Genomic DNA, 12809 nt, shown 5'->3' on the forward strand with positions numbered 1-12809 from the left:
GCCTCTCAAGCTGACTCATATCATCATCATCATCATCATCATCATCATCATCATCATCATCATCATCATCATCACTATCATCACCACCACCACCGGCTGGGGCCGGTCCTGCCGTCTCCATGGGCCGCATCCGGCCCGCGGGCCGGGGGTTGCTGACCCCTGATCTATGTTATTATAGATTGTTTAAATTAGTTTTATGATAATCTAATAAGAAATCTTAAATAACCTAGAGATATTAATTAGGTGAGTTCTGATTTCCTTGTAAACTGTGTTGATTGTGGTTTTATTGTAAGTGTGAGATATATATAAATGTGCATTGACATTCAGAGCATTTTCTGAGGTATTATTCACCTTCTGTCTCAATCCCAGATTAACCCTTTCTATACTACAATTGTGTTGTGTGTGTGGGTTTTTTTTTTTTTTTTTTTGGGATGTCTTATGAGTAATAGAAGATAGTTGGAGTATTGTATTTCATTAGCCCAGCTTTTGCCAATAAGTAACTTTTGGCAAATGAATCAGATGGAATTGTCTCAAGAGAAATTGAGAGAGAGAGAAAGAAAAAAAAGACACCACTTCAAACTTCCGTCTCAGTTTATTTATCAATTTTTGGCATCAGGAGAGTAGTTCTCTGAGGTCTCAGATTAGGTCCCTTAAATGTGAATATGCTTTCCTCCCTATTTTGAAGATGCAGAAGTGGATGGGGATCATTCAGATAGTTATATGGAGATCCCTGCCCTCTCCCCATTGCAGCTTAAGCATTGGTAGTCAGGTTGGGGATTGTTTGGCAGCTGAATGACAAATGCACCCGAAGAGTCTTAGAGTGCATCTGCACTACAGAAATAATCCAGTTTGTCACTACTTTAACTGTCATGGCTCAATGCTATGAAATTTTGGAAACTGTAGTTTTGTGAGGCATTTAGTCTTCTCTGTCAGACAGTTCTGGTGCCACAACAAATTACAAATCCCAGGATCCCATAGCACTGAGCCCTGACAGTTAAAGTGGTGTCCAACTGGATTATTTCTGCATTGTGGATGCAACCTTTAGTCATACAGGGTCAAACCTACAATCCCTTCCTTCATTGTCCTTTCCTGTTCGGGAACTAAAAACAACTGATGGGAAGACAGTTATTCGAAACTCTCCAATTTTGGAGAGTGGCTATCAGTTCTCTTTGGTCTTTATTTTGGGGCAGACTGGGGGTGGGTGGGTTTACATCGGTAATAGGTGCACCTTAAGGAAATGATCACTAGCCTTCACTTGACCCACTTTTTCTTAGGAAGTATTGGTGGGTGAGCACATGATTAGAACTTTTGTATTAGCTAGGACAACCAAAAAGCAGTTCCCTTCCCCTGTTGCAGTTTCATCTGTTGCACCAGAATATTTGCATCAATTTTTTTGTGTAGGTCAGTTGATGCCATAGTAGGGCATACAGTCTTGCTCAACTTTCTAGAGCTATATTCTGCAATCATTTCAAAAACATGTGGGTATTACATCAGGACCTAAATGCCCAAGACACACTCCTGTGCTCTACCAGAAATAGAACACATTTTGCCCTGCCTTTACTCGTTTTATGTATGATAGGGCTGAAAATCTCTGATGTCCATTTTTGCCCTCCCTCAGGCCTTGGGAAACCTTTACCGCACCCAAGAAAACAAGAAAAGGAATTAAGGCCCAATTTAAACAGGCCTTTGTGCTGCCCCGTCACATGCTAGAAGTTGGCCGTGCTAGCATGTGATGGGGGGCGTCAAAATGGCGGCACCCTGTACACACGAGCACCACCATTTTGATGTAATGGCCGCGGCGTGTCCAAACGGCGCAGTGCAGCCACTACATCTTGGCGCTGCTGAAGGGCGCTTGTGGCGCCCTTTCAGAGGCACCAGAAGGAGCTCCGTTTTGGAGCTCCTTCTCCCGCGTATATCGCTTGCGTGGCCTTTAAATGGCCGCACCAGCAATACAGAGATAAAGGGCCAAGTGGCCCCTTTCTCCCTTTCCCCCGCCACTGTCGGGGTGTCCTTGGGGCATGAAGCCCCAGGACACCCCTTTCCAGGCCACGGGGAAGCAGCGTTTTGCTGCTTCCCCGAGGCCTGGAAAAGCAGCAGATCAGGGCCTCTGGGGCTGCTGCTGTGGCTGCTGAGGCCCCGATCCGTCGGGGAAAGGAGCGGGTGCAGGCTGCCCCAAAGGGGCGGTCTGTATCCTGCCCAACTTTCCTTTAAAAAGGGCTTTTTTGAAAAAGGAAGTAACTATATGCTGTATTGGCCTAAATGCTGTACTGGCTTGAAACAGGCTGGAGGGGAGTAATTGTCTTTACTCCCCTCCAGTAAATCAGGTACTCCCAAGGCCTCTGAAGGGCACACTTTTGTCATTTTTGGATACGGTCAAAAGGTGTGGGGGGGTCTAGTGGACATGGGTAGGTTTGCCATATCCCGCCTGGGGGTGGGATTTTCCCAGTTTGGGGCAGGTCCGCACAGTCCCGCCCTGGTTTGCCCCCACCCCCGGGATTTCCCCCACCCCCGGGCTGAGGGGAGGATTCCCTTCTCCGCTTGGGATCCCCCGCCGCGGCGAGAACGGGGCCCAGGTGGGGAAGGGAAGCCTCCATGAGGGGAGGATTCCTTCCCCGCTTGGGCTCCGACGGCGAGAACGGGGCCCAGGTGGGGAAGGAAAGCCTCCCCTCAGCGAGGCTCCTTTTCAAATGTAGGACACAAAAAAGTGTCCTACATTTGAAAATTTTGTCCTACATTTGTCCCGGTATGGAGGTCCTCACTTATGGCAACCCTAGACATGGGGAACCACATTGGTGTCATGGAGGCACATGCAGTCTATGGGACACACATTGCCCATTCTGGGGCCTATTTATACTGAACAATTATAGCACTATGTGTGTATAAGTGCATTCAAGTCACCTGTTGATTTATGGCAACCCCATGAATTTTTCATAGGGTTTTCTTAGGCAGGGAATACTTGGGGTCATTTTGCCAGTTCCTTCCTCTGAAACATAGCCTATAGCACCTGGTATTCATTGGCAGTTTCCATCAAAGTACTTACCAGAGATGACTCTGCTTAGCTTCCAAGATCAGACATGATCTGTAGCCTTTAGGTATTATGTTACAAATGCCATAGTTAACTCCTGTGGAACAGAGCTCTCTGTCTGGAAAATTCAAAATGCCCTTCCCTAAACCCCATATCATAGGGTGTTGCTATGCTAGTTAAAATGGAATATAATGCTAAACCTCTGTGGTGCGAATGGTCTCTTGAGGTAAAAGAATACATTGAAAAAGGCTATCATAACACTACAAGTAAAGCTTGTACCCTGAAAAGATGCAATGTTTCTATTAAATGAAAGGCAATTACATGACCTCCAAAAAAGACAATCCCCCCACATATATATGCCAAGAAAATTTTGGATGGACAAGTAAAGCTATGCCTGTAATAACACAGAACATGCCCTGTATTGATTTTATATTTAGGGCACATGAAGATTTATAGTCCTTTGGGGGTTAATATTTATCTGATCAATTGGTCTTGATTTGCACTGAGCTGAAAATCAATATTTGCTTATTATACCAATCTAATCTGGAGGTCCCAGCTGAGATTCTGGAAGTGCAACATTTCTCGTGTTTTCTTATACACATGGTGCTGCATAACCTAGAATGAATGAACCAAAGGGATTGTTAAATAGTGGTGCTTATTATGGTTTTATATAGGAGATTTCAAAGGCATATTTAATCTGTTTCATCATACACTTCACATTTTATGCTAAGCTGATGGCAGTATGGTTATGAGAAGATCCTTCTCTGTATTTTGCCACAAACAGAAGTACACAAACAGTGGTAGTGCAAGATAGTGCCTTCTTGATAGCAGTAGCACAGAGAGGTTTAGCAGTAACTTAGGCTGTATCTACACCACAGAATTAATGCACTTTAACACTGCTTTAACAGCCATAGTTCAGTGCTGTGGAACTTTTAGATTTGCACTTTCATGGATATTTAGCCTTCTCTATCAAAGAGCTCTGGTGCCACAACAAACTACAAATTCAAAGATTCCATAGGATGGAACCATGATAGTTAAAGCAATGTCAAACTGCATTAATTCTGCAGTGTAGCAGCAATCTTAGAAAAAATACTTTTTAAAAAAGTAATTAATTCATTTCTAATTCTAGGCCCCTCTCCCAGCAGTTTGTTATATTCACAGCTTTTTAAATTTCCAGCTTCACAAAAGCAACCAAAATAATTACTTCTAGTTATCTTAAATATAAATGTAAATACTATGGGCTGCTTTCCTGTTCTACAAACTACATCCTGCTGTGGTGTCAGCAGGTAAAGACATTTTTAGCCCAACAGGCTTCTCAAATTGAAAGTTTTTAAAGAAAGTACATTTAAGAGGGAGTAGTATTATATCTATAAGCGACATACGTCCCAGTTTTGGGGAAAGCAAGGGTATAAATAAAGATGATGATGATCGTGCTCTTATTCAGGAGAAAAACAAATAAATATTAAAACATATACTGCAATGAAGCTTTTTCTCTTGCATTATTTTTCAGGTGGCCTCGCATTGGCACAAGTCCTATTTTTTTACGTGAAGTATCTTGTTCTTTTCGGTGTCCCTGCACTTGTCATTCAAATGGATGGACTCACACCTCCTGCTTTACCTCGCTGCGTGAGCACCATGTACAGTTTCTGTGGAATGTGGAGGTGAGCCTGATCTCTATTGCTGAAGTTCACCCCAGATTTCTTTTTTTATCCTTGTGTTGCATTGAACTTGGGTGTCCTGTGTCACCTCATCGCCTACAAGAACACCTACAAATTGATAAACGTTACATGGCATTATCATTTCTCACTGCTTGTTTTTGAAGACTTTTTAAAATATCCTTCCATTTGATAATTACTTTCTCCTGCCACAGAGGTGAAGAGATGTCTGCCTTTGGGATGTTCATCATCTGAATGATTAGAATGGGATCCAAACTGTTTATCTGCACTGATCTGATAATGATTTTCTCTCCAACTGTATGAAATATGAGGGTTTTTTTTCCCATTATTGTCCCCTTGAAAATGACACTTTTGTGTGGAAAATTCATACAGGGAAGGATAGGTAATATTTGATTAGATAACCCTACAGGGAAAGTGTTGAGGAATGATCACCTTCACAATGCCAAAGGAAAGGTAATAGACTCCATTCACGAAAAAGTAACTGTGGAGATCTCTCAAATATCTGAATTTTTTACTTCTCTGCTATTGTGCACAGGACTTAATGCTCTTTGGCAGACTTTGGTGTCTAGGGAAGGTGGGTTTACCTGTGTATGCAGAAGTTGTAGTCTTTTAATATTGGATTGCAATCCATTCTCCACTACCTGGCTTTAGTCAGCTGTGCCAAGCAGTGCTTCTTGTTACTTACGTATAATTTGTCAAGTCCACAACTCCTGGATGGCATGGACCTTGCTACCTCATTTATGCCATGGCATACAAATCCTTGTAATATGAATTATATGAGATTGCTATTAAATGTTGTTCCTTAGCATCAGCTAGTACAAAATGCTGCTTTTCATGGTGCTTATAAAGTAACCTATAAACCTCAGATCCTGGAGAAATTGCTTTTTTTGGACTACAACTCCCCAAATCCCACAGCTGGTATGGCCACTGGTCAAGTTGTCTGGGGGATTCTGGGAGTTTTAATCTAAAAGTATGTTTTCTAATCTCTAATAAAACATTGTATGGACATAAGAAGAAGCAACATTTGAATGTTCTAGGAGTCAGCCATCATCCTGGAAGCCAAAGTGTTGGCAGTGGCCAGGAGTGTGTTTGTTACACCTAGTGTACTGGTGGCACATGTTCCTGGTGATGTCAGAACTGGCCATGGTGGTCCATACCTTGATTACATCCCATTTGGCTTACTGTAACACACTTCATGTGGGCCTGCCTTTAGAAACCACTTAGATATTGCAGCAGCCAGATCACTGATGGGCAGATTACAGGAAATATATAACTATCCTGTCGAATTAGCTACACTGGCTACCAGTTCATTTCTGAGCACAGTTCTGTAACACTTTCATTTTAACTTATTCATTTCTGTATTTTGAACCTTTCACATAGATTTTTATAATCAGTTTTATAACTCTGTTTTACTTTTGGGTATTGTACTTATATTGTACTGTGGCATTTATATGGTGTTTTACTCATATTTTATATATTTTATTGTATTATTAGGTCCTTTGTAATTTCTATTAAATTTCTGTAGAATTTTATAGTGTGTTCTACACTTTTTTGTGTTATTTTGAGACGGCCTACGGGCTAATCAATAAACGTTGTTGTTGGGCACAGTTCAAAGTGCTTTATGACCAATAAAGACCTATATGGCTTGGGTCCAGATGATCTGATAGTCCTTATGTCCCAATATGAGCCAGAGTTTTAGGATCCTCAGGGGAGTGCTTTATCTCAGTCCTATCACCATCCGATGAGGACATGCGAGAGAGTTTTCCCAGTAGTTGCTTCCAGATTCTGGGATTCCCTCCCACAGGTGGCTGCAGCATTTTGAACCTACAATTTTTTAATTGCCATGGATTCCATATTCTTTTGTGGCCTATGCTCATTCTGTCCCCCCCCCCCTTTTTCTCTGTTCATAGAAAGTTTTTTTTTAATTCAAATGGTAAATACTATACTAAAAGCAAGGTCACATTCCAGAAATTCTTACAGGCAGCAAGACGCTCCAGGTATACTCCTGAAATATGGATCCCCACAGATTTGAAAGCACCAACATTATGGTAAGGGAAGAAGCAGAGCTTTCAGAAGGTATTGGGGTTTTTTTTCATCTAGAGTTCCCACATTCCGCCAACAGCATGATCATTGCCTGGGGAGGTCTGGGAACGGTAGTCTCCCCAAAAGTAACCTTTGTAGATTCTAATTGATATGAACACCAATAAGAATACAGATAGGAATTCAGAGAGACTTCCTAAGAGCTTGAACAAACCCTATAGCATTGCTCACTAACCATAGGAGATTCAGGGAACTGTAGTCCAAAAAACCTATTTTTTCCATAGTTTTTCGTAGACTATAGTCTACTTCCTCAGATGCCTTTAGTAGAGCATCTGAAGAAGTAGATTGTAGTCTATGAAAGCTCATGCTGCCAGCTTCTTTCTTTCAGTTAGTCTCAAAGGTGCTACAAGATCTCTGTACATTCTGATTCTACAGACTAACATGACTGTGGGGCTGTATAGACCGGCAAGAAACAGCGGCTTCAGGGTGGGAAGGGGGCATGGTGACCACATGCCACCCACCTCAATTCCGCCCCCAAAGTGGTGTCATGGTGCCTGCCCACCTGCTTGCCCACATGGCGGGGGGGCATCATGGCATTTCTACAGCACAGCGTTTACGCATGTTGCGTCAAAGAAATGTGGAAGAGCCACAGCAGCAGTGTCAAGGGTGGCTTTTTCTGTCCCATAAAGGAACAGCATTTTGTCACTTCCTTTGGGGCTGGAAAAACATCTGATTGGAGCCACGGCCCCGATACAGGGGTGATGCAGAGCTGCTCCTTCAGGGCCGTGTCTGTTTTTGGCCTATATCTTTGAACAGTTTATGAATGAGGACCAAATACTGTAGTACCTGGATTCTGCTTGTTCATGCCTTCTCTTGTCAACCTTGTATGAAATCCCCCACCCCCAAAAGATCTGGGTTTCTGGTCCGAGATCTACAGTAACAGAAGGTTTAAAAGCCCCCTGGATTCCAAATGCAGTTCTTCTTGCTAGACCAGGAATCACATATATTCCTATCAGATAGATGTAATTTGATGCCAACTTTGGTAGTTTTGATCACCTGTTTGGATAGTTCTGACTTTGATATCTAAGTTAGAAATGAATCCCTTCTTCCCTTACCAAATTATGGATGTTTTCAAATCTATGGAATTTTTATGTTCAGCTGTATACCTGGAGCTTCCTGCTGCCTGTAAGGAGTTCTGGAATGTGACCATGGTTGAGAACATCAGTCATTCCGTTTGATGAACTAATCATTAAAAAAGCACTGCCAGAAACTTGCAGTTCTTTCAGGACTCACAAATGAAGCATTTAGAAATGAAATAAATTAAATCTAGAAGCCTAATGGGCACATAGATTTGAAGGAATTGACTTGAGGGAAAAACCCACATTACAGGCTTAAAATAAAAAGGGTCTCTTCTCAAAGTACAATTTAAAGATAAATGGTAAAGAAGGTCTGTTTAAGATTTTTTTTTAAATGAACATCAGCCTTTTCAATGTGATCAAGAAGATCTGGCATTGGGCTTTCACCCCCTTTTCTTCCTTGGTGGAATCAGTCACACCTGAACTGCCATGCACTAGCTTGCTCATGAGTAATGTGTCAACTGACTTTGGGGAAGCAGATGGCTTGTCTATATGATTAAAATACTCATCATTCCAGTTGATTTGGAAAACATTCCAAATATGTGGGACAAGAAGGAGGAGGAGGAGGCCCTATCCTTTCCATTTGCCAAATTTGCAGCTCTCATTTGGTGGACTAGAGAGTAGCCCCTTAAGTGCTGCTCATTAAAGAAGGCAATTACAGTAACATGGTCCAAAACCACTAAAGTCATTAAATGCTTTAAAGTAGGCATGGGCAGGGCAAAGCCCATGGGCTGCCTGTGGTGCCCAGGGCTATTTTTCTAGGCTCCAGTATCCCCAAAGTTGACAAAATTGCCCCCAGTGCCCTCTAGGGGACATAGGGGCACTTCTCCCATATTTTTCCCTGAGGCATTTTAGGTCCTTTTCTATTAAAAGAAAAGGAAGAGAACAGGAAAATTGCTTAGCTCATGGAGGCTTGTGAGAGGCAGGTAACTTTTGAAGCCCCATATACAGCGCAGGGTGTGTCTGGTATGCAAACAACATAAATAAAATCCACAGATCAAAAGTCTGCCCAAATAAAAATGCGTTCATCTGATAGTGAAAAGAGAGCAGGAAAGGGGCCGACTTGATCCCCTCTGGAAGGGAGTTCTGCAGTCTGGGCACAGCCATGGAGGAGGCTTTCTCCTGAGTCTGGTTGGGGTTGGATTTGCTACAAGAGACTAATTTGAGACTTGGAGAATCTTGTTACCATTCTCATAATAAAGAAGTACATTCCACTGTGCTGTGATTCATAGCATTAAGTAGTAACATGTCTGCACAGTGTGGTGCTACCTCCATTGTTTTTGATGAGATATTATAAGAAAAAGTCATAAAGTATGAAAATGTTTACCAAAGTACTTTTGTTTTTGTTGCCTGTTGTTTCAAAAAAAGAGAGAAGCGATGAATTATGGAAGAGATGGAATCATTAGAGTGGCTTAACAATGGACCCATTTAAATGAAATTCTCTTCCAGACTCTCAGTTGCATTTGTTTAATTATTCCAACTGAAGAGCAATTTTGCCAATGTTTGCTATGATTGCCCTATCACTAGATCAGCTTAGCCCTTGGACTGGTTGAATTTTGCAACTGATGCCCATTAAAACATTATCCCATTTTGGTCTTCCAACAAGGACCTGCTCATTTGTGGATGATTCACTTGGTTGGAAGGATGACTACCTTTAGAAATTGTGCAGTATTACCATTTCTGCGTGGAGCACCAAATCGAATTATTTTCTTGGTGCTCCTGTGGGAAAGGTAACATTTGAACTTGCCCTCCCACTACCTATAAATTATCAGTTTGTGTTTCTCCAGTACCCGTTATTAATCTTTGCACTGCTCACATCTCTCAGATGTTATAAATTGAAAAGCAGCACAAGTACAGATGATTTATAACCAGCTTGGCTCACATATCATGAAAAAAAAAATCTAAGAGGGAAAAGGTATGGAGAATGAAATGTCCTGAGAAGTATTTAATTGCAAAGAAATTGCAAGTCTTTGCGTTGCAATAATCCAGAGAAGGGTTGACATGCACTCTGTGTATACAGAAAGGACATTGAGCTAGAGGAAGACACAATGTTAAAGAGAATTAAGAGTGCTTAGGGAGATGTTTTGCTTCCTGTCATGTTGTCTTTGGGTCTATCACTTCATTTGGCCAAGAAGGTTGGAATAGTACAATGCCCCTGGAAAACCTGTTTATTAGAGGTGAAAATCAAGGGCCTTCTTCAGATTTTCCTGGAGCCAGCTTGGTGCAGTAGCTTGAACACTTGATCAGGAATCTGGGAAACTAGGGTTCAAATCCCTACTGAGCCATGGAAACCCACTGCATGATTTGGGCAAATCACACTTAGGGAATGGCAATTGCATACCCCCCTGGATAAATCTGACCAAGAATATCCTGTAATATGTTCACCTTATGATCATCATAAATGGGGAGCAACTTGAAGGAACATGACAAGAAACAATTTTCCATACATAGTTTTTTGTGGGTTTTTTGGGCTATGTGGCCATGTTCTAGCAGAGTTTCTTCCTGATGTTTCGCCAGCATCTGTGGCTGGCATGATTGCCAGCCACAGATGCTGGCGAAACATCAGAGAAGAAACTCTGCTAGACATGGCCACATAGCCCCCAAAAAAACAACAAAAAAACCTATGGATGCCGGCCATGAAAGCCTTCGAATTTTCCATCCAGCTCATAAGTACCAAAATATGTGAGGGGTGTGGGGAGAATTTTGTTAATTTTGGTAATTTTTTGGGTGAAGAAGGTGATTTTTTTTTTTGAGAAAGAGGATTATTGTTGCTGTTTCAACCAAATTGCTTGTAGTTTGTGGGTGGGAGAAAAACAATCAGTGCAAAATCATCTGACTCTGTCCTGAGTTTTGGGAACAATTTGTGGTAGGAAAAGGTTGTCATCCCAAAAGTATAATGCTTTTGGGATGGCATAAGGCATGTAGAGTGTAGAGAACTAATTATGTGGCTTGTAGCTACAGTCTGAAATCTCTGTTACTTACTGTCTAACTCACATCTATACTGTACTTCCTTATTTTTATTTCCTTAGAGGAAAAAACCCCCAAAGCTGGTTTTATTGTTTTTTAACTCCTTTGCTTTGTGGCAAACAATGCCTGTCAAGAAATAATTACACATGAACTTTGTACAGATGGAATTTTTGTGTTAAAGATCAGTTCATGACCAACTATACTACGAAGGCTAGACAAGGAGGAGAATTTCCCATGGCTACTGGTGAATTATGAGTCAATTTCAATTATCTAAAAAAATCCCATGGAGTTTGCCCTCTGTTCCCCTTGAGTTATGACTCCTTCACACCTTTACAGTTAAAATAATGAATCATGGCTACCCAAGAGGGTTGAGAAGTATTTTTTTTGTTTATTGCCTTCCTAGAGGTATTGCCATCAATGGTGTAAGGTAGAAACAAAATCTTTGCACTGAGAATATAGGTATAGCTATCATAAATGCAGCAGGCCATTTGAAGAATTATTGACTAAGTCCTGCTGAGATCAGTGAAGCTTACTCCCAGGTAACGATTACCTAGGATTACAGTCATAGATAGTTGTTTTTGCATCTCTTCTGTCAAAACGAAGGGCCTTCTAGACTAGGATTGTGGCCCAGTGATAAATACATAGAGTGCATGCAGAAGATCCCAGGTTGAATCTCTGGAATTTGATGAAGTATGATGCTCACGGCATCGTTTGGCAAGATGAAGCCCTCTAGATGTCAGATTGCAACTCTCATTAGCATTAGCCAGCATAATAGTGAGGAGTGCTGGGCATAATAGTGAGGAGTGCTGGAAGGCTGCACTTTTGGATGTGAAAGTTGGATAATGAAGTAGATCATTTCATTTGAAATGTGGTGCTGAAGGAAAGTTCAATGGATATCATGAACTGCTATAAATACAAATGGATGGTTTTTAGAGCAAATCAACCCTGGACTCTCACTAGAAGCCAAAATGATTAAACTAAATCTATTGTAGTCTGGAATTTTCATGAAGTAATATGATAAAATATGATAATGTTCAGTGGAGTAGAAGGCACTTCTTGGGTGTCACTCAGTGCAGTCTGCAATTCCTGCACCCACCTAATGATATCCCTGATCCTCAAGTGTTTTGGAACATCATTCTGCATAGAAATGTATGTGGGACTTTTGCATGAAAATTATATTTTTGTGTACAAAAATCATTGTGTAAACCTCTCCAGAAACACATGTGCATTTCTCATAATATTCATTCCATCCCTATAAGTAAGACATTTTTAAAAATATCTGTTTTGTCTTAGGTATCTAAGATCTTCGGCTTGTGCACATATTTAGAAATAAATTGTTTTTGGAAGCATCCTTTAGCAACCCACAATCTTCTGACTGGGTAAAGCCAACTTTTAGATGCATAGAGAACTAATCAATTTCCAACTCAGTGCATTTATTAAAGAACTGAATAAAGAGAGGCTCAGAAATAATTCAGATATTTTTAGAGTTCAATATACAAACCTTTAGCTCATTAAAAAATATTAGGCTCCTAACTCACCACAGCAGCTTTCAAATGAAGGAGACCTCTGGGTCTTCCAGAAGCCAATTTTGGCCAATTTTACCTCTTTCCTATCCGTGTGAAGACAAGGGAAATCTCTGTGACAACCAGCTGTATTCATTTGGAGGTTGGGCAGCTCTCAGTGAGGAATTGCCCAGTCCATAGCCAGGAGGATTTTGATGTGCTTCTTCTACGGAATGGCTAGGAGGCTGATTTAACCAAGAATGGACACAGAAGTGGAAACTGATATTTACAAGTCAGGACTTGGAAAAGCTACATTCTTGCATTCTTGCACCTGGAATCCCCAAAAGGGTTTTTTGGGAGTTGGAATCCAAAAAAGCGATGTTTCCAACCACTACTACAACTGGTTGGTGTTGATCTTTTTTTTTCCAGAGGGGGAAAAATTCCCATCCAGAAAGGGGATGGG

At 41.3% G+C, this 12809-nt stretch overlaps 1 protein-coding gene across 4 annotated transcripts in view; it reads left to right on the top strand.

Moving 5' to 3' along the window:
• The window catches only part of HHAT (hedgehog acyltransferase), a 316462-nt gene that overhangs the window by 85336 nt on the left and 218317 nt on the right, over nt 1-12809 (top strand). For all 4 annotated transcript variants that reach the window (XM_042446145.1, XM_042446144.1, XM_042446146.1 and 1 more), the window contains exon 8: nt 4536-4686. In XM_042446145.1, coding sequence (XP_042302079.1) covers nt 4536-4686 — 151 coding nt within the window. The remainder of the gene's footprint in view (nt 1-4535; nt 4687-12809) is intronic.

Source organism: Sceloporus undulatus, chromosome 1, assembly GCF_019175285.1.
Source record: "Sceloporus undulatus isolate JIND9_A2432 ecotype Alabama chromosome 1, SceUnd_v1.1, whole genome shotgun sequence".
Classification (NCBI taxonomy): domain Eukaryota; kingdom Metazoa; phylum Chordata; class Lepidosauria; order Squamata; family Phrynosomatidae; genus Sceloporus; species Sceloporus undulatus.